Genomic DNA, 27,422 nt, shown 5'->3' on the forward strand with positions numbered 1-27,422 from the left:
AGGGTGATGAAGAGGCTTCTTAGGACACCAGCATTAGCAAAAATACTTTCGGGCCCATCCCAGACAGCAGTGGTGCTGACAGCCCAACCAACACCTGTCTCAATTCCTTCTCAGACTCCTCTGAGCTTGGAGCTGGAGTGTATGGAAGTCGTAGTGGTAGAACCTTCGGTTCTGGTAACCTCCTCTGGTCTTTTGGTTCTGACTACTGCTACGATCTCCTCGATACCCCTTTCAATCGAGGGATCTGGAAGCCGACGATCCCTTGTTGGCTCCGTGGGTGGAGTGGTATTGGACCCCTGTCTGACCCTATTCTCCTCTCGGAGCTTCTGCGCAGGTCAGCTCGGCTCCTACATTAGCCTCAAAGCCATCGCCCTCGGTTCGGAGGTCTCCGGCTTCTTCGGAGGCGGGGACTCTTTCAGATCGGGACCACGATGCCTTCGAGCTGATGAGCGTGCTTTCTGCTGAGATAGCTCCACCCTCGGCTCCATTGCCTCCAGTGCCGGTGTCCTCCTCCAAAACTCCCCTCCGCCCCAAGCGTTGGGAACCCATGCTCCAGGACTCCCACTTCTTCTGAAACCTCCCCTGAGCATCCCTCAGAGGAGGTCCCTCGGAAGTGGACTTACAAGAGGAAGCATGTGGACTAACCTGAGTCCTTGACATCAGACACAGACTTGGATGACTCAGAAGGGTCCCCACGGTCCCCCTCTGATGTCTCCTTTTCAGACATCTTAGAAATCCTTAGACAGAGGGGTGACTGGAAGTTCCTTGCCCCTTCTGAAGATGAGTCAGTGTACCTGGATGCATTTGGTTCCCTTCCCTTCCCTCCATCTTTTGGGTATCTCCTCCTTTCAACCCCCTATTGCACGTAGTGAGTCGGAAGGCTTGGAGCTCTCCATAGACGATGGAACCAGTTTCACGGAGGCCCAATAAATTCATTGCAGCCACTGAAGACAGAGCTTTCTTATCCAAAGATGTTCCATTTATGCTATGGTGGTGGCAGCAGCCACCAAGAAGGAATTAGCGGAAACTTTTTCATCTGTCCATCCGCCGAATAAAGAGTCTCGTATGATGGACAGATACAGGAAGAGTGTGTTTTCTTCAGCGATCTTTACACTCAGGTCGCTGAACTATTGGTCACACTTTACAAGGCTTTAAAGGGATCTCCTCAAAGAGTTAGGAGATAACTTACAGGATCCTACAGCTGCAGGAGCCTCAGACAAGCTGTCTTCTCAGCTTGCGATCTTGACTTCGGTGGTTAACTCCTCCATGCGGCTAATTTCTTATGCAGCGGATGGGGTGAGCAGGGAGGCAGGCACAGGGGTGGCCTTACAGAGACACTCCTGGTTGTGCTGTTGTCATTTTGCAAAGCCTTCAAGTCTTCCTTTACCAATGCTGCCTTTGACGGCTCATCCTTATTCAGGCCTCCGGTAAAAGAGACTCTTACCAGGTGTGAACAGGATGGCAAAACTCTCTCTGCTGTGAGAGTACGGTTTTCTGCTCCATCTAGGCCCTATCCTAAGGGCCAGAAGAGTGGAAATATGTGGTTCTGGAAATCACAGGGAGCTTCGCCTGACACACGTGGAGATTTTTTCCACCAGGGCCAGAGGGGGAAATAACAGAATACACCGATCTCGCGGCAGGGGGGTAGGGGGATTCCACAGAATCAGGGCAACAGAGATACCTTCTCTGGCAGGCCCTTCCAGCGCTTCTGAAGGGAAGCCCGACTGTCCTACTCCGGAGACAGTCGAGTGGAGATTATCTTTGTACCCAAAATGGGTACTATCGATAATATCTGGAGGTTACAATATCCCCTTCTCCCAACTGTGGAAAAGACGACACCCTCTCTCAGATGTTCCACCCAATCTTCGGGATCAAGCAAACCTAGAGGTTCAAAGGCTGCTAAGAAAAAGAGTCATCCAGGAAGTCCCCGCAGACCAAATCGGATCCGGAACTTACTCAAGGTTCTTTTTAGTTCTGGTTGGATTTTTCCAGTTTTTTTGCTGGCTGAGTCCCCTCCATAGCAGAATCAAAGGGGCCCTTCAGTAACCCTCTTAAGATCAATTTATTCTTTCTGTCCTGCAGGACTTGTGAACTAAATGCATGGCAAACAGAACATGAATCCTGCAGGCAAACAGGCCCTAAACAATACACGCAACTTGTGTGCCCATCCATAACGGATATCTTTTGACAACATGAATCACATTTTTGAAACCTGAAGGTTTAGATTCCTTGGCAGAATCTTTCGGCATAATGCTGAACAGCACTATCTAAGGCTAGACAAAAAAAAAATACTACACACTAAAAACTAGATAAACTAGAAAAATACAGAAAAATACCCTTTTTTGTTTTTTTTTTTTGGACAGGAAAGAAGAGAAGGGAGGAGAGCCTCTAAGTTAAACGGCAAACTCCCAACCTAAAAGTAGAGCCTATAACTTAAACAGCAACTCCTTAAACCTTTATAGATATGAAGGAAGGCAAGAAAAATGAAGAATCCTCTAAGTTAAATGGGTTTAGAAGAGGGGAAAGGGCCAAAAAGAAAAATGGTTAGTCCACAACAAAAGCAAGTCACTCGGGAACAGGATAGGGAAAGGTAGAAATACGAAGGACAACTACTACTAACAAGTTAGACAAGAAAAGAGCAAACAATTTTTCTTCAAATATAACAAAGAGAAAACACTTATCCTGAGCCAGTATCGGTAATCTTGACGCTGCAAGTGGCAAACGAAATCTGGATAACTACCACTAGGCATGCTGGGATAGGGGTTAGCCTCAAGCCAGTAAAAGCTCTCGAGCTCCAGTATATGGCTGAGTCTGAGCTGAGGGTCGACTCCGAACCCAAACAGCAAGAATGAAGGAGAGATACGGACAACATAACATCAATCATTCTAGTCAAAATCTCTTAAAGAGTCCCAGCTAATCCTAAGCCAGGTAGAGCAATGTGTACAGTTTGGCTACTGGGATGTGAATACTACCAAAGTTACCATCCCTCTGTTAAAAACAGTGTCCTACTCAGTTGTATAGCTATGATGCAGGGTACTGTTATTGAAGATACATAACTCCTTAGGTTCTACTTGTAAATTGAAAGAAAAAAAGGGGAAAGGGGGCTCTGTCTGAATTTTCCTTGCAAAGGAAGCAACAGAGAGATTTTTGAAACAGAAAGACTGCTTAGAAAGCTTATCAGACTACCAAGTGTATCTTTCAAATACAATCTACTGAGCGACTATTCCAGAGAGGCTAAAGGTGGCTGTTTTTATTGCAGGAATCCTTTGTTCCAACTGCCTCAGTTAGGTAGAAATTATCCTAAACACAAAGCAACACCCACTTTCTGTTGCAGTCTATGGTATGGAAATTAGCTACATCTATAATTACATTCACCATAGCTAATCCACTGTGTGCAACCCTTAATAAGATATAGCTAGGAAGAGAGGCCATCCTTGATGGGGTTAATGAGTCAAAATCCTTGACTATCACCGTAGCTCAATTCTACCCATTGAGCTATGTCTGACCTAGAATACTTTAAAAAAAATCACCTCAGTTATTCACCTCAGCTATGCTAAAATGGAGAGACCCCTAGTCCTATCAATAAAATCTGGTCATGAAAGACAACAATTTTTGTCCCCTTAGCACTGGCCATCAAGTCCTTTAGATTAAGTTCAGTTAAATACAACATCATCCTTCATTTCTTCATTGCACAGTGAACTTCAGCTTCATGTAACTAGCTTCCTTTACCTCCAAGGTGTTGCATTTAGAATACTGCACTATTGTCCAACAGTAGCTTAGGAACTAAAAATTAAAACCTTCATTTACTTCCTACAATCACAAGAACAAGGAATCATAGTTTTGAAGAGTCCATCCTTCAGCCCAGTGATAGGTAAAACGGTCTTCAAATAAGAACTGACCAGCAACATGGAGCCAGCATCCCTGCAATCATGAGGAATAAACAACATTATGTCAGTCAGATTTAGCTCTAGATTTTTCTCCCATGAATGGCAATGCTACAGAGATGATGGATGTACAATTTCTTAAATACCAAGGACATGCTAAGCATGCATACTGCTTTAATATACTGCATTGATTCATTCACTTCTGTGCTGCCTTCTACTTTAAAAGTCTAGTAAACCTATTACAGCTGCTTTGCTCTTACTTTTGTCTGTCTTACTTCATTTAATATCTTTGGACCCCACCCAGTTTGGGTTTGTGAAGGTCCGATCTTGTCTCCTGAACCTGATTGACTTCTTCGAATCAGTCTCCAGAGCCATGGACAAGGGAAAGGTGGTTCACACAGCCTATCTAGACCTTGCCAAGGCCTTTGACACCATCCCACACTCTGGAATCATAGATAAACTTACTAAGCTGGGCATTAATCCCTACGCCACCCAATGGGTTGCTAACTAGCTTACTGATAGAACCCACACTGTAAAAGTAGCCGACTCCAAATCCAGCTCCAGACAAGTGGAGTACCTCAGGTTTCAGTCCTGGGACCGCTCTTGTTTGGCATCTACTTCTCTGAAGTACAGGCCAACACTAAAGGGACTCTGGCTAACAAAGTTCGCAGATGACTGCAAACTGGGAGCCATTACTGAATCCCCAAATGATGTGGATACTCTACAAAAGGGCCTTACAGAAACAAATGCTTGGTGCCAGAGCCATGGGCTCAAGCTCAATGCCAAGAAATGTATAGTTATCCCCTTTGGGAAAAAACATGTATCCGTGAATTACCATATAGATGGCAGTACACTAAACACCGAAAGTGTGATAAGAGACTTAGGGACACAGGTGGACAGTGGTCTCACCTTTGATAACCACATCGCCACAACAGTCAGGAAATCCTTCCATGTGGCACACCTCATCACTAAGGGCTTTTCATCCAGAAAAAAGGAGGTCATTGTCCCACTGTACTCATCCCTGATTAGACCCATTATCGAATACAACGCCCCGTTTGGTATGTACCTCTCAAAGACATCTGCAACAACTGGAAAGGCCGCAGAAATACCTCACTAAAAGAATCACAGGCCTAAAGCAGATGCCCTACGCTGACCGCCTTAAAAAACTCCAGCTATACTCTGTCACATATCGTTTACTCAGAGGCGATCTCTGCTTAACATATAAGGCCATGTCAAATCCAGAGCTGTTGGACATGCTACACTTAAAGAAATCCCAATCCCTCAGAGCCACACGCTCCAGGGATCTAAACCTTGTCATCACAATAAACAAAACATGCTGGAGGGAGAGGATCCTGACCCAGAGACTCCACAGACTCTGGAATAGATTGCCCATACATGTCAAGCAGAGTGCCTCTTTGGCCCTCTTCAAAAGGAATCTTGACGATTGGATGGGAGAAAGGAAATTCACCCCAGGGATCACGTCAGTCGCCTTGCTAGACAGGGGTCCAGGGAAGTAAATAGTGTGGGAAGAAATAGCCAGGGAATTACTATGGCTAGGCTTCTATAGGCTCTAGGGCTGATAGGTTAGTACCAACCTATGAACCTATGGTGACTGCATGCATGTGTGTATGCCTCCTGTGGAAGGTTGGGCGCTGGGGCTGGCAACACGACAACGTAAAACTCAACTGCCAATCATGACCTGACAGGTGATCCGCTGTAGCGACCCCTAACCGGGAAAAAGCCGAAAGAAGAAGAAGGTATCACCTATCTTGTAAGTACTGTTAAACCTAGTTGCTAAGGATTTATTCCTAAAGCCTGTTTCAAATTGTTTATTTCCATTTGATTCTGTAGTCCATTATTCAAAATATTAATCAGAATGCATAATGAATTTTATGTCTAAGACTTGCAATGTCTGAAAATGTCCATGGGCCAGGCCATCTACCCAGTTAACAAGCAAACAAACAAATGAATGAATAAATAACGACACTTGTGGTTTATTTGCCAAGACAGTTATAGTAAAATAAATGAAAAACAATATGTCAAAATAGTTACTTACTGTTTGGCTGTCATCTGGTGCAAATGAGATGAGTAAAGTGTAGGTATCAGCTGGCTGGAGTGGTCGCAGAGCATTCATTAACAGGAAAGGTCCATGAGGGTTCAGAAGAGATGACCTTAGCTATATTGGGTTGTCAAGTTTATTTCAATAAAAATTTAGACAAGTAAATAAGGTAAATATTATACCAAAAATAGATAATTATACCTAATAGATATGTGAAAGGATGAAATGCCTCACATACTGTTTCTAAATGTCGGAGTAAACACCTTTTAAAATCAAAGGTTTAAACTGATAGATGCCAAAGGTAAATGTATGGGTATTTTTACCAAGTTTTGCATCTGTTTGCTTAATCATTTCTCCCAGAGTATTTATTTGCAAAGCAGAAACTTGGGGCACAAACAGGAATGCACGTAATGGCAGATGCTTTTTAGATAGCTTGGAACAGTCTCGTCCTGTCAAACAATAAATCTGTCACAACGAGAATTGTTCTGGCCTTAAATACAAAGTCTTACTATTAATAGTTTTGTTCTGGCCTTAAATACAAAGTCTTACTATTAATAAGTTTTCCACAGGAGGATTGAATCACTGTGTCTTTTTTGTTTCATTTGCCATTTTTAATAAACTGAATTCTGTAGAGCCAGTGACACCTGTGAGATAACATGAACTGACTGGTGACAGCATGGCAGAAATGGTAGGTAATCTAGAATGTGATATTAAAAGCCTAAAAGAGTCATTTGAAATTTGAAATAGGAAGCTTCAAGCATTGGCAGTTGACATAACATATATTAAGTACACCACATCTACACGTGTTAATATAGAAAATAAGGTTGATGAGCTGGAGGAACAGGGCCAAGAAGAAGAATATCTTCAGTTTAGGTCTACCAGAAATATGAAATAGAGTGACACTAGAAAATTCATAACTTTGGAATTAAACAAAAATGTTGGGGGGAAGGGGACCTAGCCCAATCATTGAGAAAGCACATAAAGTTACGTTGAGATCAAATAATAACTGACACCTGACACAGTTTATGTTTAAATGCTTGAATTACAGTGATAGAGAAAACATTTTAAGTGCAGCCAAGTGTTAGAATCAGAACTTTCCATAGCTTTAGCACAAATCTGAATGGCACCTGATTATACCATGGTCCTGTTTTTAAAACTCAAGGGTTTGAAGTCATATTTGCATCTCTTCAGGGAGAAAGTGTATATGATGCAATTAAGGTTCTCAGCTATCCTCCACATAGCAAAAAGTGGACAAACATTCAATTTTTTGTACTGTACGGGTAGTAAAAATGCTTCTGGCTCCATTCCCCAATCCTTTTCTCAGAAGTAGCAGATAACAAGGGTAATAAAATTCTGACAGGGAACCTGTAAAAAAGGAAAGACCTACTACCTCCTCACCAACTGATATCATCCAGGCTTTAAGGAAAACATCAGGAAAGCTGCAAAATGATCAAGAGAGATAGGGAAAGAATTGTCCAATGGCAATTTAATTTCCACTTATAACAAATATTTCCCTCTTGTAACACAGTTGGATGAGAAGAAAAATCTATTTGTTGATGTGGACTCCTTCAGACCAGAAATAGAAATATCCAAATCAGAAAGTATAGAGGTTTCCTGTGATAATATAGCAATAACCCACGCCTGGGTGTGGGTAATGCTGGATTTACCCACGGTTGGCGTGGTTTGGTCCCGAGGACTAAGCCCGAGGGACCAAACAAAGACAACCGTGGGTAAATCCAGCATTACCCACACCCAGAAGTGGTTATTATATATTAATGACATTATTTAAGAAAAGAAATAATTACTTTTCTTAAATAATGGCATTGTATACGCCTCTTTGCTGCCCTTCCGCAGCTGTCTGGTGTTCACGGCAGTTCTGATGTACTGCGCATGCCTACGCAGTACATCAGAGTGTGGGCAAAAGCAACGGAGAACGCAAGATCTCCGTTGCTTTCTATCTCGCTATGTTAAATGGGTTTAACATGCGAGACAGCTTTAAAATAAGCAACGGAGATCTCCGTTGCTTATTTTAGCTGTCTCGCTATGTTAACTCATTTAACATAGCGAGACAGGTTTAAAGCAACGGAGATCGCAAGATCTCCGTTGCTTTACTATTGTCGCTATGTTAAAGGAGTTTAACATAGCGAGACAGCTTTAAAAAAAGCAACGGAGATCTCCGTTGCTTTTTTTAAATCTGTGTCGCTATGTTAAACTCTTTTAACATAGCGAGACAGTGTTTTATACTAACGGAAAAAGTCCGGGCGACCGGACCTTTTTCCGTTAGTATATTGAGGGATTTACAATGGGCACACTGGTTGGGCTGGCCAATCAGCGTGCACGTTTTAGAGTAGGCATTGTATAATATGCAACAAGCAACATCTTCAATACTAGTAGTGGCTGAAGGATCAACTATCCGACCCAAAGTTTGGGAATTCTCTTGCTCTCTAGTCACTGTTGGACTGATTAACTTCTCCAGAAGATAACAGAAAATGATTTTGTCTGTCTTTATTTTTTTATATGGTTGGAGAGATATATAATGCATTGGCTAAGCCATACAACTTGTTAAGGCTTAGTAAGACATACTTATTTAATATGGCTGTTTTTGATAATGTCTGTTATATCTTTACTGGACAGAATATGTTTTATATTACATAATTTGGTTTCTTCCAATCCTAATGTAAAATTGATGGTGTGACCCATAATTCAGATCTTTTATACATATATAGGATGTGATATGAATTCTAATGGTGCCCTTAATAACTGGATATTTTTGTCTTTATTTGTTGTCTTTTTCATTTTTTTATATCCCCCCCCCCAATTTCCTCTGCAGTGCACTATTCCATAATACAAGGTTTCCTGTTTGCAAGGATTTAATTGAATGCTAAGATACTTACAAGCATAACTGTTTGATGTGTTTAGGTTTATGCTTGCTGTTGGGTGTAAAATTATACTCTGACTTGCTATAACGAGACTTTTTCTGATGTTTGATTATGCTGTTGTTTTTTGTCTTTTGTCTTTTCCCGGTTAGGGGTCGCCACAGCAGAACTCCGGTCTGCTAATGATTGGCAGTAGACTTTCACAAACGCTGAGGTGCCAGCTCGATGTTCAACCTTCAATGAAGGCACGCCCATTTACGCATGTCTTTCGAACGCCCACCCAACCGCGGGGAGGACATGCAGATTGATTATAATAGAACAAATATCACCTTCTGTGCAGACTAACCTGCCAGCCAGTGATCCTGTCCTTTGGCTGATTTTTTTGCCGTACTATTATTAACTGCACCAGGCTCAGTGTTACAAAACACACAAGTTCTATAGGTGTTATGCATGGTGATGGTGAAACTCCTCAGGTTAGTATACATGACAAGAGTACAGATCATGGACAATGTACAATATATCTGTCTCTTAATGTAAGGGGACTCTCTATGCTATGTAAGAGAAAACTGCAATTATAGTAAAAAAAAACCTTGATGCCATTGTGGTATGTCTACAGGAAACAAACATTAAAAAGAAGGATAAAATAAAACTACTGACACCACAGACTAGGTGGGGCTTAGTGTGCTTTTATTCTTGTGCAAAGCAGGAAATATGTATTTTTTTTTACTCAAATGATTTTATTTTGATGAAATAACACAATAAGTTAATACATTCATAACATTCAATAACAGGTTCTATGAACCTAAAATATGTTAGTTGGGAGGGTGGCCTAATGGTTAAGTTGTTTGCCTTACAAACACAAGGTGCAGGTTTTGAGTCTCACAAGGGATAATTGGCTAGGCTTAAAATGGCTAGCAAGGGCAGTTAGCCTAGTACTAACCTATGAACTATTTACAGTATTTACATTCAGCCTGACAAAAAGGATTCAGATAAAAACATTTGTAGTTAATATATAAAGTATGATAGTTAGGAAGAGTTTGGATCCATCTGTAGGGTATCAATCAAATTCAAAACTTTCCTCCATGGACAATTAACCAATGCCTTAGGAAAAGTTATTTTCTCCATTAGTATGCTTTTCTTCAGTGATAATAGGAATTCCTCCATTGTGGGTGCTACATTAGAGTTCCATCTTCTAGTTATACATTTTCTGGCTATTGGTAACATTGTCCACAACAAATACAGGTCATATTTCTTCATATTACTATTAACAACATTCAATAAAATTAAAGACTTTGTCAAAACAAATATATCAGTATAGATAGCTTGAAGAAATTTGTTAATCTCATTCCAATATGGTTTAATATTAGTACAGCACTATTAGTAAAGCACTTCTGCATCTCAGACCTAGTAATTACTTCTCTTTCAAGACGGTACAAAAACTTTTAAATCTAGACGTTGTGTCTACCGCTGAAATGAAACTGAGAGAACATCTTTTGTTTATGGCCCAGCTATAAAACAACTTAACCTCAACTATTCTTAAGGTCTGCAAGTTAATCTTCTATGTTCCAGGAGGGTACACTGTGGATATATCTTTGAAGCTCAGTATTGTACAAACCCTGTTCAACCCATACTTTTGTATCAGCAGTTTAATTTACACATAACATACAGTTCTAATACATATAATTATTTACAAAATTCCAGACAGATGTGCTGGCAGTATTTCCTTCTGTCACACTTCTATATAAATCATATCAATATTCACAAATGACATAGAATTATTTACAAAATTCCAGATAGCTGGGCTGGAAGTATTTCCCTATGCACAAGGGGTAAAAAAACCTGCCTTATGCAGAGCTCCTTAAAGCCCTTTCCCTCTACTCAGTCTCCTTTAGTTTGAGGGGTGATCTATGCCTGGCTTACAAGGCAACTGCATACCCCACAATTATGAATCACCTACATATTCATAAGTCAAAGTGTACCAGAAATACAAGGTCTAGGGACCCGAATTTTGTCTGTGACATAAATAGAACATGCTGGAAAGACAGATATGTATCCCAGAGACGACCCTTCATATGGAACAGGCTTCCCATTAATGTGAAGCTGAGTTTGTCTATTACCCAGTTTAAGCACAACCTAGACAAGTGGATGAGGAATAGAAAATTCACACTGGGCCTGGTACCCATGTCCCTTATGGACAGAGGTATCTTATAAATGCCTGGCCCTCAATGTCGCAGCGCATCATTATTCTTTGGGAAAACTAGGCTAGGCTTAGAAAGGCCCCTTGGGTTGTTAGCCTAGTAACAGTTCTATGAATCTATGACTCAAAACTTGTTAGATACATTTGGGAAACACAGCAAGACCTGAAAAGTTCTGCTAGGGTTGTAACCTAGTAATCACATATGAGCCTATGAACCTAAGAGTTAATTTTTCTAAAACAAAGTTGAGATACCAAACAGGAGCCATTTGGTTTCTATAAGGCATGGTATGCAACACTCTTTTCAAAAGCATGGGAATGCATGAGCGACATGCTGAAATGGTCGAGAAATGAACCTTGACAGAGGAGTAAGAAAGGCCAGAGGATAATAGCTCACACAAATATTGTAGAACCAGAAAAAATATTAGCCTTAGAAGGGTCCTGGTTCTTGTCTTTGTATCAGCTAGAAAGTCTTTTCCATTTAGTAATACATGATTTCCTAGTAACAGGTTTCTTTGCCTCTGCTGATACCTGCTGCACATTTTCAGAAAGCAGATGCCTAAAAAGTATTAAATTTATTATCCAGGTAGTTAGCTGAAGTTGTTTCAAGTTGGGATGTATCAAACAACCCTATCTTATGTAGGTCCAGTCTGTAAGGAAGCTTGTGGTAATTGCCCTTGTCCATTTCTAAAATATTGGTGAGCCACTTTTGACTGGGCTAGAATGGATTCACCAAAATGATCTTTGAATAGTCCTTCTGTATCTTCAGAATGACACTGGATATCAGTGGAAAGGGTAGAAAGGCAAACAGGAGCATTCCTGTCCAAGGAAATAAAAAAGTATCTCTTTTTCAGGCCTGCTGGCATGGAGTCTAGTAGCAGAATTGTGCCAGTTGTTTGTTGTGAATGGAGGCAAACAGATACATTTCTCCCCATGATCAGATCAATTCCTGGAAGACCCCCAATTTAATTTCTATTTGTGAAGGTCTGTCCTGGAACTGGTCAGCTTGTTGGCCAAAACATTTTGCTCTGGCAAGAAGTAAGATGCATGTAGAATGAGGTTGTGCTGAAGTATTACATTGCAGGTTACTGTGGCTAGTGTGCACACAGGGTAATATTTGGGTCCCCCTGTCTATTTATGTACTACATCATAGTGGTGTCTGTAATCACTTATAACCATACAGAGGTCCACAGCAGATGGAGAGAGTTAATAGCATTTATTACTGCCAATATCCCTTTTATATTTATGTGTTTTCATCTGTCCTTTTTGTTCCAAAGACCCTGCACTTTTATTCCCATAGACACCACTCCTCAAGTAAAGTCTGAGTCATCTGTAGTTACACAATGTTCCAGAGCTGGAAGAGAAAATGGGAGACCTGAATTCAGAAAAAAAAGGTCTCTCCACTGAAGCAGCTCCCATTTTACAAATTCAAAAACAGGAATTTAGAATGCTAGGGGATGTTGATATTGGGACCATACAAAACGGATGCACACAAAATCCTGTAATTCCTAGGATCCTGAGAAATTGCCTTGCTTATGTTTTTGATTGAGTGGAAAAACTCGAATAGATCTAGAACAGATCTATTTTTGTGTCCATGCAGAAGAAAAGCACTTTAAACTGACGTATGTAAGAGACACCAGAAGAAAAACAATCCTGTGAGAAGGAGACAAGTCTTTTAGAAGCTCTCTTGGAACCCCAGACTGTGAAAGAGCTCTCTCACCCAACTGAGAAATTTCTGACACTTTAAAAAGAAAAAACTCTGCAAAGGTAAGCACGTTTTCTAAATAAGGAAAAATGTGAAGACCTTGAAGACTGCAATAGGTTATAACTGGGGCTGGACACTTTTTTGGATACCCTTAGAGTAGTAGATAATCCAAAGGGTAATGCAGAGAACTGAAAGTGTAACCCAAACACAGAAAATCTTAAGAAACATTTGGAATTAGTCACTGTAGGAAAGTGTTGATAAGCATCTTTTAACTGTAGAGTTACTAAGAAGTTTAAAGGCAGATTCAGAGGTAAAAGGTCATGAAGGGATATCATTTTGAACTTTGGGACTCTCACAAACAGGTTTAGAAAGTAAAAATGAAAGGCTGAACTCCAAGAGGCATCTTTCTTTGGCACTAAAAGAATTCTTGAATATAAAACATTTCCTTGTCAGAGAAAGAGGGACAACTTCTATCAGCACTTGAGTTAGAAGATTCTGAATTAGTTGTTTTCCATAAGACGTTTTTCTGTTGGATGAGGACAAATCCCATGAAAAGGAGGGAAGGATTCCCAATGACATCTGTATGCCTGATTACTCTCAGAACCAATTTGTCTGTGATTATCTGTTGCCAAAAGTGAAAGGGAGAGCCAACAATTGGGGGGGAGGTGCTGCGGGGTCATGGAATTCTGCAAATAGTCTTTTATACCTGTTGGACTGTTCTATTTTCAGTGGGAGAGGGCTCCCTTTGCCATTGTTATTTATTTTTTTTTTATTTTTCACTTGCAAAAAGCTTGCTGTGTCCACTTATTTTTATGAAAGGGTGCAGATGAAGCTGTAAAACCTTTCAACAAATACGAAGGAAGGCTGAAAAGTCTGAATAACCGCTTGAATCAATTTTCCTCTCATCACACTTTTTTCAGGACTTCACAGCACGTGGTCCAAAAACAGCCTCTCTGTCTAAAGAATAATTCAAAATTTTATCTCTACATCCTCCAATAGATTTTGTTTATGTAGGCTTCTAATAATAGTTCTAGTAGCCGCTTCTCTGGGAGAAGCATCAACTGAATCATAAGCACACTTCAAACGGTGTTTATTCACTTGAGACACACAAGCAATAAGATAGAAAGGTGGCTATAATGGTCCACATATTCTGAAAAGACGCAAGTACAAATGTTAACATATAAGCCTGACAATTAAAAATTATAAAAATGTGTGGCAAAAGTATACACTTTTTTTCCAAATCTACCAAATGCTTTCCCATCCTTATCAGATGGGGACGGATTAACATTTACCAGATGTTTAGCAGTAGCAGCAGGATTTACCAAATAAATCACTGCAGGGTTAGATCTCTGATTAGAATATAATAGTATGAATGATTAACCGTTTATAATCTAGTTGCTTTCTTAGGAGCAGCAGGCTGCCTGTCAAGCAGGTTATAGGCTGTAGTAAGAACATCCTCCAATACTGGAAGAAGAGGAAAGGGTTGACGGAATTCCAGTTGTAATAAATCATAATATGATTTCAAGGACAGTTGAAGGTCATTAACTTCCCACTGAAATAACTAGTTCATTCAGGCTTATCTTGCTGAGCTCCATTTGTGCCTGACAGAGAGTACTTCACTAGCTGTATTTATTTGCTTATCAGTACTTCATTGTTTTTTATTTGTGTAACAGTTCTGCACTAGTTTATTGCACTGTTTTTATTTATTTGTTTGACTGAATTATTTACTGTTTTGTGTCTCCATTTATATAGTTGCTGGTCTGTGTTTGAATTTTTGTAGAGTTTGTGGCTTTTGCTGCTGCCTGCCCTACTGTAAATTTGATAAGGTACACTCCTCCCAGTTCCATCTCATTAGCTCATTCTACTTAATACAGAGATCATTTGGGAAGGTCAACCCCCTTAGTTCCTTAATCTTGAATTTTCTTCTCTTCTTCCTCTCTCCCCTTCGACTTTACTAACAAAAAAAAAACACTTTATTCAGCTTCTTTTACTGTATTTGTGTTTCATCCTCCTGCTCCATTACTTTATCTTGCTTTTTCTGCTACTTGTTGCGACTTGTTTTCTGAAGTGTTCAACTGCATCTTTTCTGTTGCATTTGTTACTGCTTGTTTATAGCTTGTTTAAATTGTTTTCTTCTAAGCCTCTTAGTTTGGTTTAAGCACTCTGGCTTTAGGCTGACCCCTTAGCTCCCCCTGGCCTTCTCTTTCAGATTCTGAAAAATATGGATGGACAATTTCCTACAGTTTCTCCTGTCAGTCTGGTTGATATGGGCATCCTGAGACAGTGTAGCAACTGCCTTGTACACAGACAACCACCTACTACTACCACCTAGGAACACAATTTACGAGAGATGCAATTACATTAGGAACCTAGAGTCCAAGCTCTCTCCCTCATGAGCCAGTATACCTGGCACTGAGAAGGTTGTCAACACAATCACTACACCTCAACCACCACCCACACCTACACAACACACACCCACATATGTGGAGGTCCTCAGCAAAAACATACCCAAACAAAGGAGACCTCTGAGGCAAAAACACATAAGATCTCCACAGCCAAATAACACCACATACCATGCATAGTTCACACACTTGTGTCTCACAACCACTAAGGTTTAACCATAAACTCAACATATTAGTCATAGGTGACTCCAATGTCAGACACACTGATGTGCCTCTCTCCAGGCTGGATAAGGAGAAAGTCATGGTTAGTAATCTGTCAGGGGCTAGAATCAGCCATATCACACATGCACTGAAGTCTCTCAGCAACAGGTACTGCTATGACTCTGTCATGGTCCATGCTGGTGTGAATGACTTGAGACATATCTCCCTGGGCTATATGAAGAGAAACATGATTGAACTCGCTGAATGTGTGTCCCAGGCAGGTATGTTCCTAGCGTTAAGCAGCATTCTACCGTCACCCAGCATGATGCCTGAATACAAACAGAAAATGACTGACTTTAACAACTGGCTTAGTTTCTGGTGTCACTCCAGGGGGATCCAGTACCTGGGAAGATATGATCGACAGACCATGAAGCTTTGCCAGAAATGGCCTGCATCTGTCTCACCTGGGCTTCAGGATTCTGGCAAAGGCTCTTGCCTTCTCTTTAGTGCCTTTTTTAGGAAAAGTGATGAGGTTAAAACTACCAACATAAAAATTTCAACAAAACACAAATTAAAGGTCATGCTGCTTAATGCTAGGAGTCTAAACATTAAACTGCACTCATGGCAAGCATTCCTAACCCTGGAAAATGTTGACATCTATGCAGTCACAGCAACCTGGTTCAAAGCTGTGGAGAGCACGCCAGCCTTACCTGGTTACTCATCCTATCATACATTCAGACCCCAAACTGTGGGGAGTGAAGCCAAAGGAGACGGAGTTTCAATATATATTAAAGACATACACACCTCTAGGCTGGTCAAACAGTATGACGCACAGGAAACACTCCAGGTACAGTTAACTACTGACAAGACCTCTACACAAATCAAAGCTAGCTACTGGCCCCAAATCCGACCCAAGATGCCCAAACTGTCTATCTAATCCTGGGTGACTTTAACTACCCAAACATAGACTGGAAAAACTACCCTTGCTAGAACACAAATGCCCAGAGATTCCTCGATTTGTCAATGCAAATGCTTTGGAACAGCTAGTCAATACCTCCACAAAAGGTGATAATATCCTGGACTTGGTATTAATCAACATGAGTAACCACTGCAGCATCCCTGCAGTATCATACTCTCTTGTATGATCCGACCATAAAGCGGTCATGTTCAAAGTCACCATCTCCCCTGACCCCCCTCTAGCTAGGGTCAATCAAAAAAACTTCTCCAAAGCTGATTACAGCCTCCTGATGGATGGCATAAACAGCTTCACAGCCCCCTCCCCCTCTCTAGGAACTGGCACCAGTATCCAAAACTATACTAGATTACTATACGAACATCGAACATTTATATAGTTGCATGGAATCAGGAATACCTGACAGAATTAAATCATCCTCCGCAAGGAAGAGTAAACCTGTCTGGTGGACATCTGCAATAAATAAACTCTATAACAAAAGAAAAAAATTGCTCTCCAGGACCAAGAAGGAGCAGGTGCCCAACTGGAAGCAATCTCTCCTTAGCCTAAGCAAGCAAATAAGAGCACTAATGAAATCCTTCAAAGCAAACTTTGAGTCCAAATTGGCCACATTTACTAGAGACAGTCATAAGGCCTTCTTCACATATGTCAGTAATCTCAAAGGTAGCACCCAGATCTGTTCAGAACTGGTGGTCAAGGACACCACATATACAAATGCCGTAGATATAGCAAACTTGCTGGCTGACAGATTCAGTGAAAATTTCACCCCTCTGCCCCCCCTCATCAGTAAATTAGAACATTCCCAGTACCTGCCCTATTTCCCTTATATCTAGGGATCATGTCATCACTGCTCTCTCAAAGGCAAAAGATACAGCCTCTATGGGACATGATTACATCCCAGGCTGCATCCTAAACTAACTCAGGCAGGAACTTGCAGCACCATTAGGCGACCTATTCAACCAAAGCCTGAATATCGGTTTTGTCCCAGCTGAGTGGAGGACAGCCACTGTCATCCCTTTACACAAAGGTGGAACGTCCACTGATCCAGGAAATTATAGACCCATCAGCCTAACTAGCCTGATATGCAAGGTCATGGAATGGATTATCATGGACCTCATTAACAAGGACATTGGCAACCTCCAAACTCTCAATCCCACACAGTTTGGCTTCATCAAGGGGAGGTTATGTCTGTTAAATTTGGTTTACTTTTTTGAGACAAGTCACCAAAGCCATTAATGAGGGGAAGACAGTGCACACCGACCAGATGGGTAGCCAACTGGCTCACTGATAGAACCCACCTAGTCAAAATAGAGGAAGCCACCTCAAGCAGTAGACACGTATCGAGTGGCATACCCCAGGGTTCGGTCTTGGGGCCTCTGTTATTTGGGATATACTTTTCTGAGATACAGACCAAAACCAGGGGGTATGGCTGACCAAGTTTGCAGATAACTGCAAGTTGGGAGCTGTCATCAATTCTCCTAGTGATGTGGGCATCCTCCAAGAGGGTCTCACCCAAACAAATGACTGGTGCCAGAAACATGACCTCAAGCTGAATACAAAAACATACATCATCTTCCCCTTTGAGGAGAGAGATGTCCCTAAAAATTATCACATTAATAATGTTCTAAGCGCGCAGTCAGTTGTGATGGATTTGGGCACCCAGATTTATCGCATCCTGACTTTTGACCACCATGTTGCTTCCATTGTATGGAAAGCTTTTGACATGGCCCACCTCATAAGGGTATCTCATCCAGGGACAAGGAGGTCATAACATTCCTGTATTTTTCCCTTATAAGGCCCATTATTGAGTACAATGCCCCATTCGGCATGTACCTTGCAAAGCACATGCAGCAGCTGGAGAGACCACAGAGGTTCCTCACCAGGAGAATCCAGGGCCTCAGAAATCTACCATACACAGATAGACTAAAAGCCCTATCCCTCTACTCTGTTTCATACAGACTTCTCAGTGGTGACCTCTGTCTAGTATACAAAGCGATCTTGGACCCTGCCTTGATGGGACTGCTGCATATCCGCAAGTCAAGCTCCACTCGAGTAACCCGCACACGTGGCCTCAACCTGGTTTATGACATCAATAGGTCTTGCTGGCAGGACAGATCTGTGTCCCAGAGACTCCCCCATCTATGGAATAGACTCCCTCTCCACATCAAGCAGAGTACCTCTTTACCCCTTTTTAAGCGCAATCCGGATAACTGGATGGGAAACAGAAAATACATCCTTGGGATTCCACCAGTATCCCTGCTGGACAGAGGCATTGGATGCTGATTTGTCTATGCATGGGCTAAACTCTTGGCTAGGCTTGTAACGGCCTCAAGGCCAATAGCCTAGTAACTTCCTATGATCTTATGAAAATATGGTTTCAGAAAAAGAAAACTCTTCTAAGGGACTATCCTAAGAATCTCTCTCCTCAGAGTCCGAATCAATCATTTATGGAAAACAAAAAGCATAAGTTGTCCCTTCAAGTTCATCTTACTGTTCAGTACTCTAGTAGTATTCAGAAAGTAAAGAATTCCCTATCCTCTTTTCAGTGACACCAGAGTTAGGAGGGTCAATAGCCTGAAACAAGCCTCGAGCTATACCCTATAAATAATTCTGTCTAAAGTAAATGTGAAGAGGAAAGACAGATGTTTAACTTTCTGCTTCTTCTTAACAAGAATTTCCACAGAAGCAGACCAACTCCTGTCAGGCTTATTAACTCTGGGGATAGGCATCCCAGTCCAGCTAGACAGAAAGGCATTTCCTGCTCCTTTCTGTAAGACTGATAAGAGTGGTTCTCCCTTCTCCACCAAGGCACTCCCAAAAGCAGCACAGAATGTGTCTAACCCTCAATTCATGGTAGATGTAGGGATTACACCAGAGGTAGCCAAGGTATAAGAAGAATGGTCATAAGAACGAGAAATGGCAACATAAAATTACCCATCTGTGGCTGAGGTAAATTTGCAGCCTGTTGAAGGAGCAAAGGCTATCTGGAAACTTTCTTCTTTTTATGACTGAAAGAAGGAAGAACCATGGAGCTGATAAGTTGCTCCACAGTGAATCCAAAACTGAAGCCTGAAGCTTGGGTAAGAAAGACAGCAACAGTAGCCACTAGATGTAGTGACCTTTGAGTTTTTCTGTCCCTTAAGTCTGACAATAAACATTTATGTGTAACTTCTTTTATAGCATATCTAAAACCCCTGCAGTCAATAATTCTGAATTCAGTTCTGCAGTCTTAACAAGTAGTGCACTTGCCTTTGGTGCAGAGAGCTGTGGGTTCTACTCCACCATCAGGTAGTTGTATTAATTTTCCAACCCTGACACTGTAATGTAGCATTAGGGAAGTGATGCACTCCTAAGTGCACTGTCCCTTAGATGTGATATTAAACTGAGGCCTTGTCTGCCTGAGTTGGTGGTAGATGAGGTAGATATAAAAGATCCCACAGCACTTATCAAAAAGAGTAGGTGAAGTTTCCTGGTGTCCTGGTCATATTTCTCTTACCTAGTATGAACTCAGGTGTCCCCTGAAAAGTGGTCATTAGCCTAGCAGGACTAACCTGGTCAACAAAGTCTAAATAAATTAGAATGAATAAATAAATAAATAAAATTGAAGGCTCGGATGGACAAACCTCGACAAACACCATGAACAGCTATCCAAATTCACTTGTAACATCACAAGACCAGAGACCAAGACAACTGCTATTTAAACAAAGAAGCTGTACTTCCTCATAGATTAGTACCTAGATCCAGCTATTCCTACCATAGCTAAATATAATGGAAAGTTTACAAGCAAACCACCCTGGTGGTCTACCAGTTTAAATAAACTGTATAACAAGAAAAAAAAATATCATACAACAGATCTAAAATGTTTCGTATTAAAGACTGTAATATGAATATCAGTAAAAAAATACTATCAGGACTAATACAGCAAATCATTTGCTTAAATTACCTTCTGTAGCCAGTAATAATTATTTTACTTTATTTACTTATTACTTTATTTACATTAGGAAACTAAGAAGTAACATTCAGCATTGTTCTAAACTCATGCAAAATAACATAATCCACTCAGAGCCAGTAAATATAGCAAATGTACTTGCACGCAAATTTATTGCAAACTTTACCCCTGAAACAACTATCGCAAACCACAAATCACAGAATCCCTTGCACCTCAAAGTATTATAAAGGAATATGTACCAAAACATACCCTTGTGGAATTCCTCCTTAAAATATTTAACCTGAGCTTAGCTACAAGAGTTGTTTGTTTTATTTATTTAGTTTACATTTGTTTACTGGGAGAGTCCAACTGGGCAGGTTGCCCATTTTCAACCGAGGCCCGGGGAGAGAAGCTCCATACAGTACAGTAGTACCAATACAGAGACATATATATATATATATATATATATATATATATATATATATAGATATAGATATATATATATATATATATATGCAAATTGTACATAGGAATAATCAACAGAGAAAAGTATCATATAGTACAAGACTGGCAATACAAAAATGTACACATACAGACATACTTAAAAAATGTATGCAAAATGTGCATAAGAGAATTTTCCATAGAAGTTAGGGTAGAACCTCCTTTAAGGAATAATTTTAAGATCAAATGGATCTCTTGACAGGTACACAAACCAGTTTTTGTATGTATATAGACAGAATATGTGCAGAAGCCTTTGTGAGGTTTCTGGGTTACAGAAAGATATTAGATCTAGTGGGAGGGTATCCTGTGTCTGAGACAGTACACTTCCATGTGCTGGTTAAGTAGGACCAGAGAAGGATTTTAAAGTTATGTTTATTATCTAGGATCCAGATTTCTAGAGGAAGAATAGCCCATATTTTTGCAATGGCACTAGAGTACAGAGAGTCAACTGAACCATACTTGCTTTTGGATATTTCAATTAACGCTTTATTGGTGGATCTTAGGAGATGGTTGTTAGTGTCAGTGATTTAGTAGGCCTTGTAGGGCTGGAGTTTTTTTGGGGTGGTATAGGATCTTTGAGCAACTGTAAGCTGGTTATAGGTGAGTATGTTTGGTAGTTCTAGCCAGGATAGTTGTTTCAGGGCTATTCAATGGTGGGACCTGAAAGCTGAGTCAGTAGTAAACTTTGTTATTTTGTTATAACAGCTGGTTAATTTATTTAAGTCTCCTTTGCTTAGGCTGATTAGTACGGGAGAAGCAGAGAGTAGTGTAGACAGTAGGTGGCTTTTTGCGATGGTAGCTCTACTGTTATTGGTGAGGCAGTGTTTGCATCTGTAGAGGGTGCCGAGTTTTTTATGGACTTTTGTTATAGTTTGTGCTATATGTTTTTTGAATTTCATGTTGTTATCTATGACTACTAATAGGTTGGTTTGTGAGACTGGTGAGATGGGAGTATTGTTTGAGAAGATTAATTTAAATGGGTGAATGGGGTCTGTGGCTTTTGAGGGATGAAATAGTATTGGTTGTGTTTTGTTGGGGTTAAGTATTTGTCTCTAAAGTAAGACAAACTGAAGTGGTGATGGCCCTACCCAAGTGGCCAGATTCATCAACACCCAGAGGCAGCTCGTGCCATCGGACTGCAGGACTGCAACCCTCCCAGGAAAAATATGGAAGTTTAAACATTTTACATTGAATAAAAAAATAAAAAAATGTATTTAAATATTTTGTTTGTTGTAATGTGCTTCTAAGTGAGTCCGCAAAAGTCCCGGAACTCGAACTGTGCATGCTCGTCGAGTTGCGGGGATTAATTTTTTTTTTTTAGCAAACGTCTGGAAATCTAGACTGCTGTAAAAGCAGTCCAGATTAAAGAGAAGGCATCAGTGTGTTGCCCAGAAGTCTATGAGGTTTAACCGCACAATAAATTAGAAGGGGGTTCGGACTGCCACGTCCACAGGCACGTAGGTGATGTGGACGGCTGGATTGCTACTGATTGGTTCTCACTCTCTTCTCAAAAAAGAGAGCTTGAAACAATCAGTAGCCCTAAGCATGTGTGTTACGGAGGATAGTGGATACCATTGGTGAAAGTAAAGTTAACAACTTTATTTTTTTTTTTTGTCTTGCTTGCCTTTTGCCTTGCTCACTGGCTTGCTTACGAGCAGCTGCAGTCATCAGTGATCACCGAGTCAGAGAGGAAAAGAAAGAGTTCCTTTCTTCATAAAGATAAACTGAGGTAGGTGCCGGACTCGGCTATGTACAGTCAGAATCAGATCAATATAGTTTTTTTTTTAATTTACACTACACTCTTGGATCTCTGCCGTACACAACTTCAAATTGTGTAAACCCATCTGAAAGCTTTAGCACCTGCCTTGTTGTAAACAGTAAACAGGGTAATGACTGGTCCCATGTTTACCATCTGCATCAACAACTTTCCTAAACATGGATTTTAGTGTCTTATTAAACTTCTTTACCATTCTGTTACTCTGCAGAGAGTAGACTAATGTCCGCAATGGTTTGACTTTAAAGCATTGACAAATCAGCTTTCCATAGGGTCATTGTATCTGGACACTTAATAGCATAGTTCATTATGGCTGCTATGTACTGATGCAGATTACATGGTTTTATAAATGGTCTTGTAGTGTTCATAGCTGTATGTTGAAAGGATACATCTATAACAAGCTTTGAAATTTGGGGACTTTTATCTCCACGATGGAGTGCAGTTTTCTGATATTCTAATGAAGAAGCAGTTACGCTCTGATTCTAGCCAATAAAACCTGGATAATGCTACTGCACTTCTTTTGTCCATCCCTAGGCAACCTAATATGTTCTAGCATAATTTCTAGTGTTAAATAATGTTTTCTCATTGGCAGCTATGCAGAATTTCTTCTTTTTCTTTGCTTGCTGTATGTAAGAGGTCAACTTTTATCTCAAAACAGAGGCAAGAACTAAAACAAATATTCTTTTCAGTAGCTTCTCCTACAGCCTTAGTTATAGTCTCTCTTATAATACATAACGTATCACATTCTCTCTGTGGCTTTTAAAGCTTATGTAGCTTACTTTAGTCAGTATTACTTTCTTCAGTAACCTCTCTTGAGATGGAATGCATAGCTTTCTCTCCCAAAAAACACTTGCTCTACAGTTTCTTTTATAGCTTCACATAAAAGGTTAGTTCTTCTGTCCAAAAATTCACATGCTTTACTTCCTCTGCCAACTGTACAGGCTGCTTGAGTGATTAATTTTCTTTAAGTTTATCTTCTTCTGTTGTAGTGTAAGACTAGAATACCCTATCACTTTCTTTTCCTTCTGTATGTTGCACCCTTTCTGGAAAGTGTATCAGAGAACAACATTTATTTAACTACAGCCTTACCATCTCCCTTGCTTGTCAATTCCTGTCACTTACAGTTCATAGGTTATAAGTTCATAGGTAGGTAGGTACTAGGCTATCTGCCCGAAGGCATTTATAAGCCTAGCCAGAATGTGTTGGCTTTCGTCACCCCCTCAGATTAGTTCCCTGTGCCTCTGTCCAGCAGAACCACTGAAGTGATCCCCGAGGTAAACTTTCTGTTTCCCATCCACTCGTCCAGATTTCTTTTGAAGAGTGTTAGCGAGGAGCACTGCCTAATGTAGATTGGGATCTTGTTCCAAAGCATGAGAAGTCTCTGGGACAGGAATCTATCCCTCCAGCAGTTCCTATTTATTGTTGTGGTGAGGTTTAGGTCCCTAGAGCGTGTGGCTCACGGGGATAAGGTTTTCTTTAGGTGAGCATGTCCATCAATTCTGGGTTGGGCATGGCCTTGTATGTCAGGCAGAGATCACCTCTGAGTAGGCGGTATGCAACCGAGTACAGCTGTAATTTCTTCAGTTGAGCTGCATAGGGCATCTGTTTGAGGCCAGTGATCCTCTTGGTGAGGTACTTCTGTGGTCTTTCCAGCTATTGCAGGTGTCTTGTAAAGTACATCCCAAATGGGGCATTGTACTCTATGATGGGTCTGATGAGTAGAGGGACACAATGACCTCTTTTGATCTGGATGCGAACCCTTTTGTGATTAGATGGGCCACGTAGAATGATTTTCTAACCACTTTGGCAATGTGATTATCAAAGGTGAGATTACTATCTACTTGGGTCCGCAGATCCCTTATTACGTCTTCCATACTTAGGGGACTACCACCTATGTGGTAGTTTGTGGGTAATTTGTTTTTTCCAAAGGGGATGACTATGCACTTTTTGGCATTTAGCTTGAGGCCATGATTTTGACACCAGGTATCCGTCTCAGTGAGACCCTTTTGGAGGATGTCTGTGTCAGCCAGAGAGTCAATTATAGCCCCTAGTTTGCAGTCGCCTGCGAACTTGGTCAGCCATAGTCCTCCTGTGCTTGCCTGTACCTCTGAGAAGTATATGCCAAACAGGAGGGGTCCTAGGACTGAGCCCCGGGGAACTCCACTTGTAACCGATTTAGAGTCGGACCTAGCTCCCGCAACTCTCACCTTGTGGGTTCTGTCTGTGAGCCAGTTGGCAACCCATCTTGTGACGTAGGGGTTTATGTTCAGACTGGTGAGCTTGTCTATAATACCAGAATGGGGAATGGTGTCGAAGGCCTTTGCGAGGTCTAGGTAGGCTGTGTGTACCACCTTTCCCTCATCTATAGCCTTGGTAACTGTCTCAAAGAAGTCCACCAGGTTTAGGAGGCATGATCTGCCCTTAACAAAGCCGATCTGGGTAGGGTCCAGTGTTTGGAGGTTTCCAATGTCTTTGTTAATGAGTTCCATGATGATGTGCTCCATAGCCTTGCAGACCAAGCTAGTCAGGCTTATAGGGCGATAGTTCCCGGGGTCTGTTGTGGCTCCACCTTTGTGGAGCGGAATAACCGTTGCTGTGCTCCACTCTATGGGTACATAGCCTGTGGAGAGGCTGAGTTTAAACAGTGTGTTTAGGTGAGGGGTTAGTTCATCTTTGAGCTTGTGTAGGACACAGCCTGGGACACCGTCCGGTCCCATTGATGTGTTTTTGGCTTTGGAGAGGGCTGTTTTAACCTGAGTGTCTGTGATTTCAGGGACTCTACATTCTTCTGGTATGGTTATGGGCCCTTTTGGGGGTGAGAGGAGGTGAAGTTTGCGCTGAACCTGTCTGCCAGGATGTTGGCGATATCGGTCGGTTCAGTGTAGTTTTTGCCATTCTGCACTAACTCCAAGCAGATCTGAGCATTGCCACTTAGATTTTTGACATAGCTAAAGAATGCCTTGTGGTTATCTTTGGAGTCTTGGCAATTTTTCTTTCAAAGCTCGCCTTGGATGATTTTATGAGGGATCGTAGTTTCTTGCTGATACTGATCAGGGATGTCTTCCCTTCTTGGGATTTTACTCTTTTCTGTACTAGTTTCCTCCTTCTATTGTATAGCTTGTTTATGGCAGGAGTCCACTAGACTGGTTTTCTTTTCTTGGAGGAGTGAGTCTTAGTTTTGCTTGGGATGGCATGATCCATGCATTCTTGTAGGTGCCCATAGAATGCATTAGTAAAGGATTTTGCAGCTTGGACAGCATTATCCTTCAGCATGAGGGCTTTGAAATTTTCCACCTCGGTCTTAAGTAACGTGAAGTTTGCTTTTGAAAAGTTTTTCACTGTGGTTTTCTTGTCCGAGGGTGGGGGTGGAATAAGGATATCCAAAGTGATTTTTTTATGGTCAGATCTAACCAGCGAGGGGTTGACCTCCGATGTGGAACACCGGTCACCCATGTTGGTGATGACCAGGTCCAATATGCTGCCACCTCTGGTGAAAGTGTTGACCAGTTGAACCAGGGCGTTTTGAGTTTATAAATTCTAGGAAATGTTGGGCAAGGGAGTTAGTATTTGAGTAGTTCTCCCAGTTAATGTTTGGGTAACTGAAATCACCCAATATTAGGGTGTTTGGTAGGACCTTTATGTTTCACAGTCTTTCCAGAAACATGGAATGGGGGTCCTGGGACATGGTGGGTGATCTGTAGCAAGCTACAATTTGAATTGCAGTTTTGCCCATTGTTAGTTGCACATGGATGATCTCTGAAGCATCGTGCTGTGCCACTAACCTGGAGGTGTGGGTATCCTTGATGAATATGGATACTCCCCCGCCTTTTGTATTTCGGTTTGGGTTCTGTGGCCGAAATGTATGGTATGAGTTGTAGCCTGGTAGTGCTGGGGTGCTCTCTGGAGCCTTAAACCAGGTTTCTGTTACTGCACATATATCGATTTTCTCCATACTGAGGAGTGCCTCGAGTGCGAGCATTTTGAGGTTCAGACTTCTGGCACTGAGTAGCATTACCCTCAGTTTTTTGTTACTTGTGCTATTTACGGCAGTGGGTTTGTCTTTTAAGCTGTCTGACTTTACTTGAGTTTCCTGCTTAATATTAACAGGAATGTATTCAGAACTCTACTTTTTCCTACCTATCTCACTTTTCATACTGACTCTGTGATAGTACTAATGTGTAGCTATATTTTATTTTTTCTTCTCTGTTTCTGTGCTAGCATGTCTTGTAAGTCTCAATGCACACTTGAGTAATGTAATGATTTGTACATCTGGGTTTTTTATTAGGTCACCTTCTGTTTTTTTTTTCTGACAGATCCCATAGTTCTGAGCTTTTTGTTGCCCTGTCCTACAGTAGTACTCTCGAAAGCAGCAGTGAAAATCTGCACTAGATAAACATATGTCATGTCAGTCAGTGCTGTGTTAGTCTAAATGTCTAATATTGTATTGCCATTGTCATCACATTCCTTCATCTAGCTGGAAATTATGTCATTAGGGTATTTTTGTTGTACATTTAATGATTAATCTAACTAAATAGTAGCAGTCTGATTTAGTTGCTATAAGAAAGTTTAAGCAGTTCTGTGAGCCAAGAAAGACTTGTAATATATTTATTTTATGTTAAAAATTAGGGGTCACAAAACTCTGTTGATGCCATGTGACTGAACTGAGTTACAGAGCTAAAGATTATGTTTTGAGACAGTCATGACTCATTGCAAAGAGAATATAGAATTACCTGTAGTATCAAAAACGACAAAGTGAAATGCAAACTACTGTCAGAGTCTGAATTAATTTTGCACAAAGCTGTGGCTGTGTATACAACAGCACAACTAACTAGTATACAAATAAAAGAGCTAGATGAGGATCTGTGTGTGTAGAGAATTAAAATGAAGCCACTAACACTAGACAGGATAATTCTGTCAAAGCACAA

The 27,422-nt window shown here is 41.0% G+C and overlaps 1 protein-coding gene across 2 annotated transcripts in view; it reads right to left on the bottom strand.

Annotated features, from left to right (window-relative positions):
* Positions 1–27,422, bottom strand: part of CFAP74 (cilia and flagella associated protein 74) — a 3,161,205-nt gene that overhangs the window by 362,709 nt on the left and 2,771,074 nt on the right. For both annotated transcript variants that reach the window (XM_044062943.1, XM_044062944.1), the window contains exon 31: positions 5,941–6,060. In XM_044062943.1, coding sequence (XP_043918878.1) covers positions 5,941–6,060 — 120 coding nt within the window. The remainder of the gene's footprint in view (positions 1–5,940; positions 6,061–27,422) is intronic.

Source organism: Protopterus annectens, chromosome 2.part1, assembly GCF_019279795.1.
Source record: "Protopterus annectens isolate FY-2018-M chromosome 2.part1, PAN1.0, whole genome shotgun sequence".
Taxonomy (NCBI): domain Eukaryota; kingdom Metazoa; phylum Chordata; order Ceratodontiformes; family Protopteridae; genus Protopterus; species Protopterus annectens.